The 23,024-nt window shown below is 37.5% G+C and overlaps 1 protein-coding gene across 2 annotated transcripts in view; it reads left to right on the plus strand.

The window, feature by feature from the left end:
- The window catches only part of LOC112872106 (xin actin-binding repeat-containing protein 2), a 73,220-nt gene extending 50,652 nt beyond the window's left edge, over positions 1-22,568 (plus strand). For both annotated transcript variants that reach the window (XM_086718815.1, XM_086718816.1), the window contains exons 4-9: positions 1,212-1,322; positions 1,928-2,000; positions 2,928-3,058; positions 3,707-13,016; positions 14,921-15,054; positions 22,429-22,568. In XM_086718815.1, coding sequence (XP_086574941.1) covers positions 1,212-1,322; positions 1,928-2,000; positions 2,928-3,058; positions 3,707-13,016; positions 14,921-15,015 — 9,720 coding nt within the window. In that variant the 3' untranslated portion in view covers positions 15,016-15,054; positions 22,429-22,568. The remainder of the gene's footprint in view (positions 1-1,211; positions 1,323-1,927; positions 2,001-2,927; positions 3,059-3,706; positions 13,017-14,920; positions 15,055-22,428) is intronic.
- Positions 22,569-23,024: the final 456 nt, after the last annotated feature.

Raw genomic sequence — 23,024 nt, forward strand, 5'->3', positions numbered from 1 at the left:
AATGGACCTTGGCTCACCTGACTATTTTCTACAAAGACAAATTTTTAAAAATTAGACCTCAAAAACAGTATTTGATGGTCATGTAGATATCAAGATAAAAGTGAACTTCCAACTTCAAACAAGTTCAAATTCATGTGTTCTTAGAATCTCTTCATATCCTTATTTTTTGAAGTTAAGATTTTTAGCAATATGCCAAATGACTCATCATATCAATCAATCAATCATATACTTATGTCAGATCACATTCTATAGTAACAACAGGGCTGGATCACCAAAATTAATAGGAGCATCAAAGTATCTGATTCAGCCAGGGTCGCCTGTGATAACTTAACCAAAATCAAAAGTTGCCCCATGCATGGAGAGAGACATACATACTAGCATAATATGGTCTGTTTATGTTGGTTACATTTAATGGTTATATTCTTCATTTGAACTCTGGATGTGTCATCAAACTAGATGGCAAACTTGGAGACTAGAATGTCTTTCTGTAAAAAGTTTGGCTGAAAAGTCTTTCTGAAAAGTTGGCTGATAAACAACAAAATACATTTGTTTTCCATAAGGATTTGCATTTTTGTTTTGAGATTCATCTTTCTCATATTATAGCTTACTAAGGGTAGTAAGCAGAATAATGGCTCTTGAAGATACCCATGTCCTAATCTGCAGAATCTGTGAATATATTGTTATATGGCAAAGGAGAATTAAGATTGCAAATAAAATTACAGCTGCTAATCAGCTGACCTTTTGACAGGGAGAGAGTCCTGGATTACCCAAATTGGCCCAATGTAATCACAAGATGGAACAGGGGATTGGAAGAGAGAATCAGGAATGGAAGTGTGAGAAACCTGAGCAGGAACAGGGCCGTGAGCCAAGGAAAATAAGCACGCTATCTAAAACTGCAAAAGCCAGGGGAATAGATTCTCCCCTAGCGCCTGCAGAAAGGAATGCATACCTTCTAACACCTGTCACCACCCCCAGTGATATCCATTCAGGGATTCTGACCTATAGAACTGTAAAATATATTAAATTTGTGCAGTTATAAACCAATCACTAAGTTTGTAATAATTTGTAACAGTAGCCAAGAAAACTAATACACTGAGGAACTTTAATTTTTTTCAGAAGACTGTCACTAAAATTGCATTAATAAAAAAAAAAGTTAACATTTTCAAACTTTTATTAAAACACGGTGTATTTCTTCATTCATTTCCTTTCAGGAGATAATCCACAGCAGCCAAGTGGACATTTCAAGAAGCAGCCAGGAAATGGAAAGAAATGAACAAGCAGCCTCCAAAGCACACAAAAGTGACGTTCCTGAAACAGAAATGGTAACTACTTAGAAACACAATACTTTCCCATTTCCAAAACTGTGTGGAAATTCTAACCTCATTGTAAACAATTGCTTTTAATGTCCTTTATGTATTTAATACCAATATACATCAGCATCTATTTCCCCATTTTGGCACTGATGTTCTTTGAAAAATAAAATGATCATGCTAAAATTTTAAGTGCACTTTAGTTGTCAATTTATATATGTTCTGTTATACCATGAGCCCATGTATTAAAACAAGGGATAGAGGGGCACCTGGGTAGTTCAGTTGGTTAAGCATCTGACTCTTGATTTTGGCTCCCAGGATCATGGGGTCACGCTGAATGTGACCCTGCTTAAGATATTCTCAATCTCTCTCTCTCTCTCTCTCTCTCTCTCTCTCTCTCTCTCTCTCTCTCCTCTGTCCCTCCCCCCTGCTTGCTCTCTCTCCCTCTCTCTCAAATTAAAAATTAATTAATTAAGGAATAGAAGTTTAGTTAGCATCTCTCAAAGTGCACTGACTTCTTGAATGAAAATCACTGTGAAATGAAGAATATATATGCAGTACTAAAATAACTGACTTCTTAAAAACATTTATTTATTTAAAATTATCTTTAAACACAGGCCTCTCATCTTGAAAAGCACACTGAGGAAATAAACCAAGCTTCTCAGTTCCATCAATGTGTTCAAGAAACAGGTGAGAATCTGGTATTATTTGACCCCAGTATGCCTTTCTCCTACTCATGTGTCTGGGTTTGAATGGAGGACTTCCAAAGCATAATCCCTCCCACTAAGTACATTTAATAACTATGACTCACAGTCCCAAAGGAGACAAAGTAGTATTTCTATACATAATTAGGTTCTGCCTATGGTAACAGATGCAATAAGCTTCTAAAATAGTTCACTGCCCATCAGTCTTATGAATTCATCCTAAAAGCCTAGAAGGTGATACGCCAGTCATCTCTGAATTGCTTTTTGCCTCGGGCACCTACAGTAAAACTTAATGTTTATCAAGTTCCCTAAGAACAGAAATGTTATCTAGATTGTATTACTTTCGATAACAGATTTTAACACTTCTAAATTCAGTTTTCAACCTACATACATGAAATTAAACTATAGACAAATCTGTACGAGTTTGCATAAGACAGGTACAGGCTGTCTTGCCCATGAAAGGGGAATGAGAAGTTTTGTTGCCTTGAAGAGCTAAAAGGGAAGATTTAAGCCAATTGTGACCCAATCATTACTTGAGTCTGTCTGTATTTTGGCTTTATTTTGGTTTTGCAAAGGAAGCAGGTATTCCTTTTCTGTCCTTCTGGTGTGCTTTTCTTGTTTTATAACTTATATTATTTTTTCCTAAGCATGAAAGTAAAACATGCTTGTAGAAAACTTGAAAAATATATACAATTAAAATAACAGTTCCTTCAATTACGACTTCTCGTCTAGAAATAACCACCACCATTGTTCTCCCTATATTTCTTGACACTAACTTACATAATGAAATGGTGCCATATGCATATATTTGTACCTTGAACCTTTTCATTTAACATATATTGTGAGAAGCTTCCTTCTCAAACATCATGTTTATTAGTTACATAACATCCCTGGTATTCTTTTCTGTTTGCAGTCATTGATACACCTGAGGATGAAGAGATTCCAAAGGTTTCAACAAAGTTTTTAAAAGAGCAATTTGAAAAGTCTGCCCAGGAAAAGGTCCTTTATTCTGAGAAAGAGATGACCCCAGCCAAGCAGATTAAGGTAAAACAATATCTCTATATGGAAACATATTAAGTGTAAAACCAGATGTAAATGCATAGCATTTTAAAATTATTGAATGTTTTATGTGGTTTTTCAACTAAATCTGGAGCCATTACTTTTTTTCCCCCATAAGGAGAATATTATTCTACATGAGAAAAGCAGTAGAGTTAAAACTTTTCTCACTAAAAAAAAAAAATAGGGAAGAAAAAATTATATATGCTCTAAAGTTTAATAACTAGCATTAGATAAAATAATAAAGTCAATTTTAAATGTCAGATACTCTGCTTAAAATTCCAAGGAAAACAAAATAATTCTCAAAAGTACTTTAAGACTTTTACTGTTATCCCTCTAGATTACTCAGCACAGTATATTAAGTAAAGGAGGAAGAAAAATCAAGATTATGTGTAAATGTTAAAATACTGACTTGTTGATGTATTGAATGGGGAATAGAACCCTAAAAGCACAAATGAATTATAGGAAAGATAGTAACAAAACTGAATATTGCTTCTAAGTAGGTCTTTAAAAGGAGTCTGTCTTCTGCTGTTTCCAAAGGAGATATCATAGCAAGTGGACAGGTAAGGGACAGTGCCTAGGAAATCTTCACCACTACACCCATTTTTATAAGATTTGACTTTCTTTCCCTTCAAGATTGAAAGTGAATATGAAGAGAGTTCAAAACCATCATCAGTTGTGGGTCCCTCTTCTACTTCTTGCACTTCGACCAGCCGGAGGAAGGAAACATCAACCACAAAACATAGCACCCACAGTGCCACTTCCTCAACTCTAGCACAAGTTAATGCCACCCCTACGGGAAAGACAGAAGAATTTCCTCCTCCCCCACCTGAAATATTTCAAGCTCCAATAGATGCGACAGCATTTTCCCAGTCCCCTGAATTCCCCAACCCTCCTAGAACACCACCAGTACCCAAAGAATTATATTCTAAGCAAAGAAATTTGTACGAATTAAACCGTTTATATAAACACATCCATCCTGAGTTAAGAAAAAACTTAGAAAAACATTATATCAGTGAGGTTTCTGAAATTGTCTCTAGTCAAGTGAACCCAGGGAGCTCAGTTTTAGCAGATGTGCAACAAGCCCGGTATGTTTTTGAAAATACAAATGACAGTTCTCAAAAAGCTCTAAACTCAGAAAGAGAACACTTGGAGTGGGATGAAATTCTGAAGGGGGAGGTGCAGTCCATGAGATGGATCTTTGAGAATCAGCCATTAGATTCCATCAACAACGGCTCTCCAGATGAAGATAACATCAACGGGGGCATTGCTGATCAAGAAATCATTGCTGGTGGTGATGTGAAATATACAACGTGGATGTTTGAAACCCAACCCATAGATGCACTGGGTGATCATTCTTCTGGCATGGAAGAAAATGCTGAGAAAATTCCTGAACTAGCCAGAGGAGATGTCCGCACAGCCCGGTGGATGTTTGAAACAAAGCCATTAGACTCAATGAATAAAATGCACCAAGGTCAAGAAGAATCAGTGGTAACCACCATAAAGGACATCACCGGTGGGGATGTCAAGACTGTGAGGTATATGTTTGAAACTCAACATCTGGATCAGCTTGGACAGCTTCATTCAGTGGATGAAGTTCACCTTCTGCAACTCAGGTCTGAACTCAAAGAAATTAAAGGAAATGTGAAGAGAAGTATAAAATGTTTTGAAACTCAACCATTATATGTTATTAGGGATGGTTTAGGTCAAATGCTAGAAATTAAAACTGTTCACAGAGAAGATGTTGAAAAGGGAGATGTGAGAACAGCACGTTGGATGTTTGAAACACAGCCCTTGGACACAATTAACAAGGATATCACAGAAATTAAAGTTGTCCGAGGAATATCCATGGAAGAAAATGTCAAAGGTGGGGTGAGTAGGGCAAAGTGGTTATTTGAAACTCAACCTTTGGAGAAAATCAAAGAAGACTCAGAAGAGGTCATCATTGAAAAGGAAACAATAATAGGTACAGATGTCTCCAGAAAGTGTTGGATGTTTGAAACACAGCCATTAGACATTCTAAAAGAAGTTTCTGATGCAGATCCTCTAAGATCTGAAGAGATAATAGGGGGTGATGTACAAACTACTAAGCATCTATTTGAAACACTTCCAATAGAGGCTTTAAAAGATAGCCCTGATGTAGGAAAACTTCAAAAAATTACTGCCTCTGAAGAAGAAAAGGGGGATGTTAGACACCAAAAATGGGTTTTCGAAACCCAACCTCTGGAAGACATTAGAGAAGATAAAAAAGAGTACATACGAACAGTGAAACTTGAAGAAGTTGACAGAGGTGATGTAAAGAATTACACACATATCTTTGAATCAAACAATTTAATTAAATTTGATGCATCACATAAAATACAGGTGGAAGGAGTCACGAGAGGTGCTGTAGAGTTAAATAAATCACTCTTTGAAACAACACCACTATATGCCATTCAAGATCACCTTGGAAAATATCATCAAGTAAAGACAGTCCAACAAGAAGAAATCCTAAGAGGTGATGTACGGAGTTGTAGGTGGCTCTTTGAAACAAGGCCCATTGACCAGTTTGATGAAAGCATTCATAAATTCCAGATAATTAGAGGAATATCTGCTCAAGAAATACAGACTGGAAATGTGAAGTCTGCTAAGTGGCTATTTGAAACTCAACCTCTTGATTCAATTAAATATTTTAGTAATATGGAAGAAGTAGAAACTAAAACTGAACAAGCTACAGATATTGTTAAAGGGGATGTCAAAACTTGTAGATGGCTTTTTGAAACCCAACCAATGGAGTCTCTTTATGAAAAAGTTTCATTAATGAGTGACTGTGAAGAAATTCGTAAAGGAGATGTCAAAGCCTGCACTTGGCTCTTTGAAACTAAGCCTCTTGATACCATAAAAGATGACTCTGAAGCAACAGTCAAATTGCAAACTGTAAAACAGGAGGAGATCCAAGGTGGGGATGTTCGTACAGCATGTTTTCTTTTTGAGACAGAAAATTTGGACAGCATACAAGGAGAAGAAGGAAAAGAAATCAAGGCCATGGAAATGGATATCCAAGCCGGAGATGTCTCCAGCATGAGGCATAAGTTTGAAAATCAGTCCTTAGATTCTATAAGTTCCAGTTCAGAGGAAGTTTTGAAAAAGATCAAAGCCCTAAAGACTGAAGATATTCAGAAAGGCAATGTTTTAAATTGTAGGTGGCTTTTTGAAAACCAGCCAATTGATATGATAAAAGAGAGCCAAGAAGGTGATGAATTAGTTAAGACAGTGACAGACATACAAGGTGGGGATGTAAGGAAGGGGTGTTTTATTTTTGAGACTTTTTCTTTAGATGAGATTAAAGAAGAATCTGACTGTATCAGTACCAAGAAAACAATTGCTGAAGAAGTAATGAAGGGTGACGTAAAAAGCTATAGAATGCTCTTTGAAACCCAGCCACTCTATGCAATTCAAGACCGAGAAGGGTATTATCATGAAGTGACAACAGTTAAAAAGGAAGAGGTGATTCATGGAGATGTACGAGGAACGAGGTGGCTTTTTGAAACAAAACCATTAGACTCAATTAATCAGTCAGAGACTGTGTATGTTATTAAATCTGTCACACAAGAAGACATTCAAAAGGGAGATGTTAGTTCTGTCAGATACAGATTTGAAACCCAGCCATTGGATCAGATTTCAGAAGAATCACGTGATACCGTGTCCACTGTAGACTATATTCAAGGTGGAGATGTAAAAACAAGTAAACAACTTTTTGAATCTGAAAATTTTGATAAGAATACATATATAAGAACAGTAAGTGTCAATGAAATACAAAAGGGCAATGTTAAAACATCTACTTGGCTGTTTGAAACGCACACTATAGATGAACTGAGAGGAGAAGGGTCAGAATATGAAAATATCAAAACCGTCACCCAGGAAGATATACAGAAAGGTGATGTTAAGCAGGCAGTATGGCTTTTTGAAAATCAAACTTTGGACTCTATTAAGGAAGCAGATGAAAGCACCACAAAAATCATCAAGGAAGAAATCCCTCCTTCTGATGTCAAAACAACTACATGGCTCTTTGAAACTACACCCCTTCATGAATTTAATGAAAGTAGGGTAGAGAAGGTAGAAATTATTGGCAAGAGCATTAAGGAAACATTGGAAGAACTCTATTCTCAAAAAGTTATTGAGGCTCCTGGAATTATCATTGAAGCTGATGAAGTTGGGGATGTTCGAATGGCAAAATACAAGCTAATGAATCAAGCCTCTCCTGAGATACAGAAAGAAGAAATTATTAGGGTTGATCTCAAAAATATAATGGTGAACCTACTCTCCAAACGAGACTGTACAAAAAGGGAGATTTTGGTTAGTGAAGAAGAGAAGGGAAATGTTAATTTGACCAAAACTCAATTATTAAACAGATCAACAGAATTTCATGCTGAAAAAGAAGAAATAGTGAGTGGTGATGTACAACAAGCAATAAAAAACCTGTTCTCTGAGGAAAGATCTGTAAAGAAAGGCATTTTAATTCAAGAAGATGAAAAAGGAGATATTAACATGACTATCTATTGTCTTCTTCATGAAAACACTGGTGACACAATTGAGCGTGAAGAAGTAATAGGGGGTGATGTGAAACGTACCATTCATAGTTTGCTATCTTCCATATCAAACAATAAAATATCTGAAAGGGCTAAAATCGATGCCTCTGAGAGGGGAAATGTTCAGTTTTTCACAACATGCATAGAAATTGGAGCTTTGGATTATCTTAAGCAACTCCAGACAGGGTCAAATGAAACACTAACAGCTGGGAAACAAGAAAGAGAGGAAGAAATAATTGGTGGTGATGTGGAGGGCACAAAACTGTTACTGAAGAAAAGGCAATCTCGGGTTGAACGTACTGTTAACGAAACTGACATCATCCCAGGAGATGTGCAGAATGCAGTTAAGGTTTTTATGACAGAGCCTCAGACTACATTTTGCAAGACACCCAAAGAAGAAATTATAAAAGGTGATTTGAAATCAACCCTAAATTCCCTCAACCAGGCCATAAGTCAGAAAACAGTAGCTAAAACAGAAGAAATTATAAAAAGTGACATGCTGGCCACATTCAAGTCACTTAAGGAATCAAGCCACCAATGGAAAGAATCTAAACAACCCAATGCCATCCCTGATGATATTGAGAAAGCTATTGAATGCCTTGAAAAGACTGCAAACACAAGGACAGAAATCCTGAAAAAGGAGCTTATCCGAGATGACCTTGAAATGTCATTAAGGAATCTGAAAAAAGCACAGAGAGCTTTTAAAGACATGGATAAGAAAAGTGTAATGAAAGAAGATGTGAAGGCGGTGATGGTAGGTTCTTCAGAAGAGCAGAAAACAAAGATTCATCAGATGGCCGAACAGAGGGACAAAAAAAGTGTTCTTCAGCCAAGACCAGGACCTTTTGAACCAGCAGCCAGGTGGCAAGGGGGAACAGATACTTCCAATCAAACTACAGGCAAATCTTGTCATGGGAATTTAATAGAAGAAAGAACTGAACTTAATCTTCCAAAAGCCCCAAAAGGCACCATAAAGATTGTCATAGATCGTGAACAAAACAACGACGCTCTTGAGAAAAACCTTAGAAGACTATCTAATTCACACCACAAAGCTAGTAAAAATGTGTTGGAATCAGGGGACAAAATGGGTGTCTGGATGGATACCACAGCAGAGCAGCATTTTGGTGATGAACATATGAGCAGACGATTGACCTCAACTGTGTCAGCTAAGGAAAATCTAAAAACTAAGGAATCAGAGACAGTGAGAGAACAGAAGAAGGATGCGGTCTTTAACTCTACCCAATCTGTTGATAAAACAATTGGAAGGCAACAGACTCAAACTTGCGAACTGAGAAATGACCACCAGAAGATTGAGTCTTTCTCTGTAAAGAGTCCAAAAAATACCAAACAGACTAAAATATCAACAGATAAACAAAGCCCTAAGCCCAGTCCAACCCAGAGTCTAGTCAACAAGACAGTTGTGGAAACTTGCGAAGTTTCGGAGGACTTTCAGAAGCAAACTTCGTTAAAGCAAGAAATACAATGTTCTAGTAAAGGTATAAGGAAGAACATGAACCCTCAGCCAATTTTGCCTATAGATCAAGATATATCAAATACAACAGAAGTAAAAGTCTCCCCAAAAAGCCACAGTAAATTTAAGGCAAGTGACAAAAAGCAGGCTGATGTTCATCTGAAGAGTCAGGACTTTCTAATGAGGACAAATACTTCCACAGACTTAAAAAGGGCAATGGAAATGTCCTTTAATTCAATCAGCTTTAACCCTGAAAATAATTTAAAAGAAAGTGAGGGTTCTCTTCCACCTCCATCTCCACCTCCTGCTCCACCTTCCAATGCGTCGTCCGAAATTGAATTTCCTCTTCCTCCTCCACCTCCTTTAATGATGTTGCCTGAAAAAAACGTTTTTCCTCCCTCACTGTCCACAGAGATGATAAAGGCTGAATTTGAAAGTTTCCCAGGCCTCCCTCTTCCTCCACCACCAGAAGATGAGAAATCTGAATGTCTGTCAATGTTTCCGCCACCTCCCCCTCCTCCAACCCCATCTCTTAAACCATCGCATCTCCTTCCCTCCTCTGTTCAAGAAAAGCGAAGTGGAGCAATCATACGATATTCCCAAGAAGAAGCCTCAAGTTCGCAGCAAACTCATTCTCAGGCTAAAGTCCTAACAGGAAAATCGGGAGTAATTTTGCCACCTCCCACATTCCCCAAACCCAAATTTTTCAAACAGATGGAAGATAAAAAGAATCATGGTTCCCCAAGAGGTGAATTGGAAAATTCCCCACCAGATATGGAATGTAAAGCCACTCCCTCGAAGGATCAGAAAAAAGTAATAATGGTGACTAGCAGTGAACACACAGAGATGAAGCAGAACTTATCTAGAAATCTTGATGAAAGCAAACAATTATCTATGGACTCTAAAAGATCTCTCTCACAGACAGTTCCAGAAACTTCACAACCCAAGGAAAACACAATAGCACCTCTGGTAAAATCACATTCATTCTCAGCAGGCTCAGGACAACAAAGTCCAAAACCTTATATGAGAAAATTTAAGACACCTTTAATGATTGCTGAAGAAAAGTATAGACAACAAAGAGAAGAGCTTGAAAAACAGAAACATGAGAGTTCTTGCTACAAGATAGTCAAAACAGAAAGCTCAAATCAAAATATGTCAGAGTTGAAAAAGGAAGTGCTGTTACAAAAAACAAATGAGGTGGTTCCCCTACCCGGAATGGACTCTCAAAGTCATTCTCAAGTACTGGGAGTGGGCGCGGATAACCCGCCTTCCACAACACCAGCGGTGACGGTTGCTGCCGAGGGGCGCCAACATACTCTACCAGCCTCAGAAGACAAAGATACCATGGAAAAGGAGATTTTACAGAGCTCGAGGGACACGCTACAATCTATATCAGCTTGTGAAATTAAACAGAGTCACCAGGAATGTAAGACACAACAAGCACAACAGAAGTATGTGGAGGAGCAGTTGTACTTGCCCCAAAGAAAACCAGTTTCCCCAAGTTTCACAGTTAAGAGTACCAAGCTTCCAACTGCAGATCACAAATTAAATGAAACAGACCACATCTATGAAAGCCATAAAAAGCAATCTGAAGTTGATGTTCAAACCATTAGCAAACGACAGTACCAGAAAACTGAGAAAACTGAAGCAAGCACTGAATATAGTAATAAGCAATCTGTAGCTGAAAAATATTGTCAATTACCTAAGAAGGAGAAAAGAGTAACAATCAAATTGCCTACAGAACCCACAGGGAAAAGCCATGAAAATAAACTCAATATAGTTCATGAGAAGCAAAGAGAATATAGAGAATCTGAGAGCGGGAAACTTCCAGGAAACGAAAGAACAAATCAGGAAGCATCAATGACTGGTCCAAAGGAAGAGAGACTAACAGTGGAAAGAAAACAAGAACATTTGAATAAATCGGCACAGAAGGTAGTCAAGCAAAAGGTTACTGATGTACATCTTGATTCACAGACACAGAATTTTCAGCAAACACAAATACAGACTTCTGAAAGTCAAGTTGAACATAAAAAATTGCCCGAGCCGTATAATAAGCTGCAGGAAGAAAAATGTCTTGGAGTCAAGGGCATACAACAGAAACAAGTCTTTTCTAATACTAAAGATTCAAAGCAAGAGATTACACAGAACAAATCTTTATTTTCCTCTGTGAAAGAATCCCAGCAGGATGATGGAAAATGTGCTATAAATATATTGGAATTCTTGAGAAAACGTGAAGAACTACAACAGATTTTGTCTAGGGTAAAACAGTTTGAAGCAGAGCCAGATAAAAATGGCCTTAAAACATTTCAGACACTGTTAAATATTATTCCAGTATGGCTATTAAGTGAAGAAAAAAGACAATATGGAGTTTGCATTGCTATGGAAAATAACATAGAAAAAATCAAAGAAGAAATAACGCATATTAAAACTCAAGCAGAGGAAATGCTTATGTCCTGTGAGGATATAATTCAAACAGCCATGATATCCTCCAAAGCAGGAAAGCAGAGGCATAAACCCACCAGCCTTAACGAAACGTTACCTAAAATGCCTAATGTTAGTGAACAGCAAGAAAATACGATTGTAGAAAAAACAGAACACTGCCAAGTAGCAACTCACCATGAAGCAACTGCTCACAATCATGTGAAAACCCATCAGGAAATTAAATTAGATAATAGCAAGATCTCTCCTCCCTCCTTAAAAACACGCCCACCGTCACCAACTTTTATAACAATCGAGTCTACTGCCCGGCGAACAGAAACCTCTACTAAGGATGAGCTCTCTCAGTCCCCTAAAAAGGACAGTTTTACTGAACCATCGCCAAGAACTCCCATGGCACAAACATCTAGAGTTGGCAGAGCAGATGCGTCCCCTCCTCCGCCCAGGAGTCGCTCTGAGCAGCTTGTCAAACTCAAAGACACCACTGCAAAGCTGTCCAGAGGGGGCGTCCCGTGCACATCAGGAACCCCGGTTCCGATTGTGGAGAAAAGGTCTGAGATCATCGCGTCTCCTGCAACACTTCGTCGTCAAATTAAGATAGAAACCCGTGGTAGGGACTCTCCACCCACAATCACAATACCTATAAGTGTAAACCATGTAGATAGTGGTTCCTTCAGAGGATCCATGGAAGCTCAAGAGGAAGTTAGGCAAGTGGAGAAAAGGGCGACTTACTTTCACAAAGACGCTGGGAATTCCGCGCAGCGCCTCCTGCCGGACACTGAAAGTTTTGACGCGGTGGAAGTCATCCGCAAGGTCGAAGGGCCCCGCCGCTCAGAGCACACGCAGAGGTTTGAAGCCGCCAACCAAACGGTCCAAATGGCTGAAAATTTCGTGAGTGACCATGAAAATGAAATAAACAGATGGTTCAGGGAATTTGAAGATGGCCCAGCTTTTGAAGCAAAGTCAAATCGAAGAGTTTATACCAATGGAGAAACAAACCATAATATTAAACAAGAAAGTCATTCGTTTTGTAAGGAGGAATTTGGATTAACATCTCTAGAAAATACGAGTTTTACAGGCTTTTCTTGCAACCGTCCTAGAGAGCTACAAGAAAAAATCTCTGTCAAGCAGCCCAGCGTCCGCTCTGAAACAAGGACGCTAAGTGAACATTTCTCAGGTGTGGATGCATTTGAGGGCCAAGTTGTTGGGTCGAGGATGACGGTCTCTTCATCACATAGCTCAGAAGCTGGCAAATCTGGCTTTGACTTCAAGCATGCCCCGCCAACCTATGAAGATGTCATCGCTGGCCATATTTTAGATATTTCTGATTCACCTAAAGAACTCAAGAGGAATTTTCAGAAGGCATGGCAGGAGAGTGAAAGCGTTTTCAAAAGCCTGGGCTGTGCAACCTCAGATGCTTCTGCCACTGAGATGAGAACCACCTTCCACGAGGACTCTGCATTTATCAGTGGTAAATGAGAGTGTGCAGAGTGTGAAGATTAACCCGCTTAAAGGCACATGTTCCATAGCTAGGATGGCTTGCAGTTAGAAGGGTGCTTGGCAATAACCAAAAACTAACAGCTTTCCCTGGTGGAGGGTCTCCTTCTCTTTACAATGCTCGCTCGCTCTTACTGCTTTCTTTTCACAAAAGCATCTAACACAGGATTCATCTGCACTGTGTGAGAATAACAACATAGATTGATTGAGACCTGTATTTGTCAAGGTAAATAAGACGAGGTAGAGCAGCAGATACAATCATTGTTGCTGTGATAGCATTGACAAGTATATGTAACAGTGTATTTATTAATAACGGTACACACATAGCACATTATTTATATTTTTATTAAAAGTTAATATTTTATCCACTTGTTTAAGACAATATGAGGTGATATCTATTGGCCTACTATTGACATATTTTTAACTGCCAGATTTGAGTGGTGTTGTGTTTGAATTCAACACAGCCTGCTAATAACCCAAGAAACAATTTATACCCTTCATGTGTGCTTTCATGATTTGTATTGATTGATATCTTTGATGAAAATATACATATGGAATTAGACCTTTTGTATATAGAATTATTGTTATTAAATTGGATGAGTTAGTGTTTTCTAATGGCACTATTTTTATTCTATAACTAATTTCATTTCATCTTTCTTAAACTCCAAATGATAGTTCACTTGGCCTCATTCACACATGAACATGGACAATACATTTTAAAAATTTGACTATATTTAGAAGGAGGGAAATTCAAAACACATGGAGTTAGTACATATTTTTAACATCAGAAACACTTTATTTCTTTTTATTTATCTGCATTTTACAATTAATGAGGCTTTACAATAAAAAGATTTGACATAATTAATGTGCACCATTAATGTAGTCCATTCTTTTAAACAGATTGAAAGGAATAGGAAGTTTAAAAATAAAAACTGCTGAAACCAATAATTATCCCTCTATCATATTTGCAACATATGTGTCTAGTTTATCAGATTAATATGACTTCTTAATGTGCTTGCTTCTGGCATAATCAAGCAAAGCTGTCCAATTAATTTCAAATGCTCAGTTTCTGTTAAGATAGCTAAAAGCATGTAGAAAAGACAAAAAAGGAAAAATAAACCCACCCCGTGTTAAATATAGAAATATGTGTCCTACCGAATAAACAAAGGAGATCTCTTACTAGCTCAAATTGAGCATCGAGGCTCTAAAATACACACTTATTTGTAAAAGGAACCCTGAACATATATGCCTTTATATATAACTTATATGAAAGCTTAGTTCGTCTCATGGGATTGTAGGGAGGATCAAAACAGTACTGAGGTGAAAGTTCTATGTCAGTTTTGAACCACTGTCTAAGCACTACTGTGATTCACAGGAGCTGGCATCCACCTGAGCACCGCAGCAGGGGGCCACAGGGATGATATAGCCAGGGAAGAGGTAGGGAACATGTAAAAGGCAAACGTGAGAATCCCAAAAGCCCTACAATCTAAAGCCATTTAGATTGAGGAGAAATGGCCCTGAACGTCTCAACATATTCAGGAGTCTTGCTGTATTAAAGTTAGGAAAAGGTGTCACAGAGCCAACACGAAGTCATCAAGGAAATTATTTAAACAAATACAATATCCTCAGCTTTAAGAGCTACGTAGGCACTCTGGAGAACTCTCTCCAGGATGTTTTAAAATGTGAAAATGTTGGGCATTGATGTTCCAGAACCTCACACCTGATGGTAGGATAGTTTCCACAGAAGCACTATTAGGACAGGAGTCTTACGAGCTTTTACTTTAACTGCATGGCTAGTCAATATACTGTTATTTGTTTTGGTTTTGCAGTGTGATTGAAGACAGCATCATATAACCTTTGGTAAATTTTTATTTTTAGAAGCTGCTGCTCCAAGACAAGGCAATATGTACACTTTGTCAAAAGACTGTTTATCCAATGGAGTGCCTAGTAGCGGACAAGCAGAGTTTTCATAAATCCTGCTTCCGATGCCGCCACTGCAACAGTAAACTGAGGTAAAATGTTCTGAGGTCTGTGGCACAAATGCTGGAGGACCCTACAATATACTTATAACATCATGTCTCTAGAAGATACAACATTTTCTAGATCTTGCTGTCATCAGTTAACACAACTACAAAAGGGGGTGTTGTTGGGTTCTTTTTTCTCAGGATGGCAGTGACCTTTTCCCTTTTGAAATATTGCTTTCTTAATCAAATCCAGAAAGCTTCCTTTTGTCTAAACCTGGAGATCACACAGATGAGAAAAATCAAGAAATTCTGTACAAATAGGCATTTTTGAGTTACCACTTGAGTCGGAAGTCTGGATTCTACTTTCAATCTTATTATATTTTACTTGAAAATATATTTATTAAAAATGTTTTTAAGTTTTTTTATTCAAAGAGAGAGAACACAAGCAGGGGAAGGGCAGAGAGAGAGAGAGAGAGACAGAGAGAAAGAGAATACCAAGCAGGCTCTGCATTGTCAGCACAGAGCCCAATGCAGGGCTCGAACCCACAAACCTGTGAGATTGTGACCTGAGCCAAAACCAAGAGTCGGTTGCTTAACCAACTGAGCCACCCAGGTGCCTCATTAAAAAAAAACAAAAGTAATGTTTATTTATTTTTGAGAGAGAGAGACAGAGAGAGAGAGAGAGAGAGAGAGAGAGAGAGAGAGAGAGACAGAGAGAGAGAGAGACAGAGAGAGAAAACGGAGGATGAGCAAAGAGAAATAGAGATAGAGGACCCAAAGAGAGTTTCTACACTGACAGCAAAGAGCACAACAACGCAGGGGTTGGACCCACAAACTGTGAGATCATGACCTGAGCCAAAGTCAGATGCTTAACTGACTGAACCACCCAGGCGCCCCTTATTTATCTATTTTTGAGACAGATAAAGTGCGAGAGGGCGCGGTGCGGGGTGGCATAGAGGGAGAGAGAATCCCAAGAAGGCTCTGTGCATCACAGAGTCCAACGTGGGGGCTCAATCTCACAAACTATGAGATCATGATATGAGCCAAATTAAGAGTTGGACACATAACCAACTGAAGCACCCAGGAACCCCCAGCCTTATTTTATTTTAAGTAAGCTCTGTGCCCCACATGGGACTTGAACTCAAGACCCTGAGATCAAGAATTGCATCTTCTACAGACTGAACCATCCAGGCACCCCTTAAGTCTAGATTCAAGATCATGAGTCAGAAAACTTGTTCTGTAAAGGGCCAGATAGTAAATGTTTTCAATTTTATAGGCCATACTATTTCTGTCACTACTCAACTTTCCAGTTGAGTGGAAAAGCATCCACAGATAACTAAATGAACAAGTGTGGCTGTAAACTAATGGGCCCAGTTGTATTCCAGTAAAACTTCATATACAAAATTAGGTGATGGGCTAGAGTATACCTATGTCTGGGTATTGTGTCTAAATAAAAGAAGAAAAAATAAGAATGTAGAGTATTGTCAGTGTCAGGTAAGATATACTAGGTCTTTTTTGTCTTTTGTTTTTTGTTTTGTTTGTTCCTGTCTGTTGCAACAGAAGCACTGTATCAATACAGTAACAAATGCATTTTAATGAATGTGGCATTTGGTGTGGCTATAGTCTGAGATGCTGAAATTGTAATTATTTTGCCAAATCCAGTGTGTATCAGGCTATATCTTTCCTGACTTAAACTGACAATGTCAAACACCCTTTACTGCAATGTTCTTTTTCTTTGGTTTCCATGATGCCAGAGTATAATAGTTTCGTCCTACCTTCTGGGTGTTCCTTCTCTGACTCCTATGTGGGTGACTCTTTTCTGTCCATTACTGAAATGTTAGAGTTCCTTAGGATTCTGTTATGGCCATTTATTCTTCTGTTTATATTCTTTATATATATAGTTTACTGCATCCACTTCCATGACTTTAATCATCATCCATGTAGAATAACTCTGAAATCTGTACAGTAGCCCAGTTCTCTTCTCTATCAGATGCTTATATCTCAATGACTAGCATTCATCTCCAATTAGATTTCTCACTTGTACACCAAATTCAATATGCCCCATTATTTTTTCTGTCTTCTGAAATTCCTTCCTTGACTTCTGGTCTGTATGCTAGTCTCTCAATAAATGACATTAACACTAACTCAATGACTGAAACATGAAGTTACCTTTCAGTCCTTCCTCTTCTTCATTCCCTATACCCAAGCAATGACCAAGTCCTATAACTGATATCCCATAAATGCCTCTTGAGCTGTACATTTTCCTCCATCCCCACAGCCCAGGCATCTTCCAAGCAAGTGTCGTCTCTCACCTGTACTAATGCAACAGTCTTTCTAGCAAATTAGCCTCCCTGCCCCCATTATCTCTTACCTCCATTACTACCAACAACTTGCCCCAGTACATGCTCCATGATGTAGTGAAAATGATCTTTCTAAAATGCAAATCTGTTTAAAACATATGATGGTTACCTCTGTCAAAGTAAAATTATCATCTTACTATGAATTAACAGGCAATTCAGAGTCTTACCCTAGCTCCTTTCCTAACACCCCTTCCTCCCATTGCATGTTACTTTTCATGAAATCTGAATTTCAGTTCCTCAAAATCATTATCTTTCTCATATCTAGTTGGTCCCAAATGTTATTTCCACTCCTTGTAGGAGTTTTCCCATGCCCCCTCTCCAGCTCTTCACCAGGCTAATATCCACTCATTCTTCAGACCTCAACTGAGACTTTATATCCTTGAAAAACCCTGCTTTGATCCCCACATATGGATTCAAGTGTCCCTCCTATGTGCTCCCGGAGCATCCCAGTGCTTGCCCCATTCTTAACACAATCTAATGTAACTGCTTTCCAGCTGTAGGAAATGTGTTAATGTTTGACTCTCACACCTAGTAAAGCTCTGACATTTAATAAGGACTGAAAAATATTTGATGAGTGATATTTTTAAAAATTTTTTTAGTGATTATTATTTTTTTTTTTGAGAGAGAGAGAGAGAGAGAGAGAGAGAGACAGAGCGTGAGTGTGGGGTGGGGCAGAGAGAGAGAGAGGGAGACACAGAATCTGAAGCAGGCTCCAGGCTCTGAGCTGTCAGCATAGAGCCTGACACAAGACTCAAACTTACAAACCATGAGATTATGACATGAGCCAAAGTTGGATGCTTAACAGACTGAGCCACCCAGGTGCCCCCAGTGACTAATATTTTTTAAAAGTCATTATACCAAAAGCCACAAATATAGAAAAAAACAAATCAAATGTATGATTTAATAAATTATTATAAAGTGAGCGCTTTCTAACTAGTACCAAGGTCAATAAATAAACATTGCCAACGGTTCCAGAAGCTCCTTCCATGTGCCTCACCCAAACACAACCAGTTCTCTCTCTCTGAGTAAATAGTATTCTTTTTAATAGTTTCTTCCTTGCATTTTTATAGCTTTTTTATCCAAATATGCTTTCTTGGATATTATACTTTAGTTGTATTCATTTTTTAAAACTTTGATATGTCTTTTACATTTTTTAAATCTATAGGGTTTTCTATCCATTTCTTTCATTCCTTACAATTTATTTGTGAAGAACCTGGAATATTTGACCTGTAGAATTATCCAGTCTGGATTTGCTGATTGCTCACTTATCATGTAGTTCACATACTCCTTTCTCCCCTGTGTTTCTGAAAAACTGTCAGCTGAATCTAGATTCTGATTTAAACTAAGATTTGATACCTTTTTCAAGAACATAGGGAGTGTTGGCAAGAATATAGTAAGCACATAGTGTCTGCTCGTGTCTGGTTTTGCAATCATAGCAAAAATGAAATCTTAATACCTATATGCATTAATTGATATTTACAAAATGTTCATATTCTCATTTTGTTCTTTATTTTTCATTATTAGCTTGACTACTTTTACAGGTGATTCTTCCCCTCATCTACTATGTGGTCACTTGGTGGTACAGTTGGTGAAGGAAAGGCAGAATAAATACATAACTTTTTCCCTTTGTTTACCTGTTTTGCCAATGTATCAGTTACTTATTTAACAATGTAATGAAATGGTTCCTTATCTCCTAAGAGGTAACGAATTTTAAAATATTCATGATATATTTATAAACTCATAGACTTACATATGTTTGCTTGGTTTTAATCAGATGCAGTTATTATCATTTCTGAAGCTCAAATCATTCTATCCGTGACCTCTTCAGGTTCTCTCTTCAATCCTTTTGACAAGACCTAAGTACTCTCTGATAGTTTTCTCATTATCTGGTAGGACTAGATGTTCCATACTCCTTTGATACACTTACTTCCTCCAGATCCAGGATCAGTCATTTCCTTTTTACTTTTTTTTTATTTGTGAGAAATGGCATTTTAAGATTATAATCTCAATGCTCTTTCTACTGGGTTAGTTACTATTTTGAAGCTTTCTTAGTGTTAAGAGCTAGTAAATGTTTATATATAAAAAAATATATCATGAATTTGTAGGAATATCTCAAATTGAATTCAAAACTGCATTGCTTTTGCCATAGCCTCTTTTCTATTCCACGTCTGCCTCCTCGCTTTCACTTCAAGACTTCCGGTTCTCAAAGACCAAGGAGAGGAAAGAATTAGAATATCCCATATTCAGGGGCACGTGGGTGGTTCAGTCGGTTAAGCAGCCAACTCTTGATTTCGGCTCAGGTCATGATCTCATGGTTTGAGAGTTCGCGCCGGCATCAGGCTCACTGCTGTCAGCACAGAGCCCACTTGGGGTTCTCTGTCCCCTCTCTCTCAGCCCCTGCCCCGCTCATGGTCTCTCAAAAATAAATAAAACATTGAAAAAAAAGAGTATCCCATATTCACTTGAACAACAGTTTTGGAATAGCAAAACTATCAGCACCCCTAATTTGATTAGGAAAACTTAAATGGCATTTGCTCCCCATTCATCCGCATTCCATTCTTTTTTAATTGTGTTATGTCTTCATTGTCATATTAAGCAGCCATTACATATCGCACCACCTCCCTCATTGCCATCATTTCATCTTTAGTTTATAGGCTTTATATTTATATGTATATAATGCTTGCAACAGATGTTTATGTTGATACTTCCGTAGCTATTCTAGTTATGCAAGCTTATTTTCTAGTAGATTCCTCAGAAAGGCTGTTCTGTGATCTTGATAATGGAAAGTCAGTCTTGCTGAAAGAAAAATCATTGACTTACACTTTCTTTCACTGAATATTTTAAATGCATTATTCCATTTTCTTTTGGCATAAAGTGTTGGAAATGACTGATAATAATCTAATTTTTTCTCTTATAAATCATATGCTTTTCTTTTCTTTTTAGATAAACACAAAGGATTTTTTTTCTTTTTATTTAAAGTCCAGTGATTTTACTAGGATATTTCTTGATGTTGGTCATTCTGGGTCAAATAGTCTCAGTTACCTAGTGTGCCTCTTTCAATACATAGTTTCATACCATTTTATATGAGGAAAGTTTCCTTAAACTATAGCTTTTTAGCATTTAACCTATCACATTACTTTATTTTCTTCTTCAGGAACTTCTGTTATACCTACATGGATATTTTGTGCCTGTCTTTATTAATTGTTCTTCTCTCAAATCATCTTTTTTTAATTTCTGGTTGTAAGTTTTCATCCTCTTATTCTCCTATTTCTCCTCTTAAAATATTTTCTATTGTGTTTATATGCTCTTAATTTCTTTTAGTTTAGTTTCTATTCCTGATTTTTTTCTTTTATTTCTGATTTTTCCCCTGATTTCTCACACCTCACCTCATTTATGACATTTTTCTTTTTTTTTTTAATTTATGACATTTTTCTAATTACAATTCATGCTAAACTTTCAAGCCTTTTTATAATGTTTAATGTCTTTTCACTCATTTTTAAAATTTTGATGTTGAGAACATGTTTTTCTAGCATGTTTTCATTGTCTGTAGTGATATGAAAAATTCTCCTTACTCTTTCATTTCTTATAATAAATCTGTATGATATTTGGCCTTAATACTTTTCTGTGGCTCATTTTCACATGGCATTAGTTTTCCCAAATCTTAGGAGGAGGCAATGTTTAGGATGGTTTTCCCAATTTCCCAGTACTACCAATTCCAGTTTTCATACACTGTCCAAAAAACCACAATGGCTTGAATTCTGGGATTTCCTGCCTTGATTCATCTCCCCCATGTTAGTCGGGACCTTCTCTTTCATTTCTGTCATCATTATCCAATTACGTTTTGATTCAATTCCCATATTTTTGTTTTCAGTGTAAAGTGTTATCCTAAAAGGGGATCTCAGTTGGTCAATTTTGAGAGCTTTAACTTCTCTGGCAGACTTCCCTGCTACAGGGCCCTTGCACTCACTGGCCAATGAAGAAGGTAAAACCCCACCCAGTTTCAGCTGCTATTCTCTGACATGTGACACTTTCCAGAAAATACTGGCTATTTTGTGGTTTTATATTTTCTGTTTTTTTAGACACCTTCCTTGCTTCTTCTGCTGTCACTCATACAGATGCGACTCTCAGGCTAGTCTTAGAGTTTTTGGTTTGTTTTTACCTCCTTATATTTTGGGTTTGGTGAGGATACCTTGTCACTTACTTTTGTTGCTGTTTTTTTAATGTTTATTTATTTATTTTGAGAAAGAGAGAGCATGAGTGGGGAGGAGCAGGGAGAGAGGGAGAGGGAGAGGATCCCAAGCAGACTCCATGTTTGGCGTGGAGCCCAATGCGGGGCTTGATCTCACAACCATGAGATCACAACCTGAGCTAACATCAACAGTCAGACACTTAACTGACTGAGCCACCAGAGCACCTATCACTTAGTTTTGTTATAAACTTTATCCATGGGCTTTAAGTTTTGGTATCTAATTCGTGTATCTGTATTTATGTGGAGACTCAGTGATAACTAAAAAAAAATGATGCCTCTGACTAAATTTGATTTTAATTTTAACAGGCACTCTATTTGTTGATCTCCCCAAAGAGGCTAAATAAACAATTGCATAGGCAACCTTTCCAATACATTCAAAATCTAGTTAACAAGGAAATTTAAATGGTTGATTTGTGTGTGTGTGTACTCTTCAGGATTTATTGAAAAATGCAGCCCCCGCATAAACCACTGAATTAACAAAGGTTTAGTCTTATCATTTTACACCATCTATATCCATATATGTATTATACTATAATAGCTATTATACCAGTACTTGACATACAACATGAAATTCTAAATACTAAACATGAAATTCTAAATAAGACATGTATCATGTTGAATGTTAGCAGTAACCATTATCTAACAAGAACGTTCAATTAATAAGTACATTCCTATTGCCAGTAAATTAATTGTACTGAATCTCTGACTCATTCTTGAAATAATTAATTTCCTAATTCCCTATGAATTTACAGTATATATATGGAATGTTAAACATTTTTTTCTTTTTTTTTTTTTTTTTTTTCTTTTTGGCAGTTTGGGGAATTATGCATCACTTCATGGACAAATATATTGTAAACCTCACTTTAACCAGCTTTTCAAATCTAAAGGAAATTATGATGAAGGTTTTGGACACAAACAGCATAAAGATCGATGGAATTACAAAAATCAAAGCAGCTCAGTGGATTTTATTCCGAATGAAGCCACAAATATGTGTGAAAGTAGTGTGGAAAACACTGCCTTACTTGGAGATCTTAATAAACAGTTAGATGATAGTAACAGTAGAGGACAAAGAGATGATTTGAAAAAATTCAGGGAGAGGGGAAAATTAAAAATCATTTGGCCCCCTTCCAGGGAGATGCCTAAGAAGACCTTCCCCCTTGAGGAAGAGTTCAAAATGAGTAAACCTAAATGGCCACCAGAAATGACAGTCCCTACATCCTCTGAATTTAAAAGTGAATCACTAATAGAACCCGTTAAAACTCTGGGAAATAAAGGGCAGGAGCAAGATAATGTTTCTTTCCTGCAGCCATATCTGCAGTCCATCCATATGTGTCAAAAAGAGGATGTTAGAGGAATCAAAGACATGGACATGTATGAAGCAAGAAAAGATGAGACGAAGGAAGGAAATA

The sequence above is a fragment of the Puma concolor genome, chromosome C1 (genome assembly GCF_028749965.1).
Source record: "Puma concolor isolate L17-30 chromosome C1, mPumCon1.1.hap2, whole genome shotgun sequence".
NCBI lineage: Eukaryota > Metazoa > Chordata > Mammalia > Carnivora > Felidae > Puma > Puma concolor.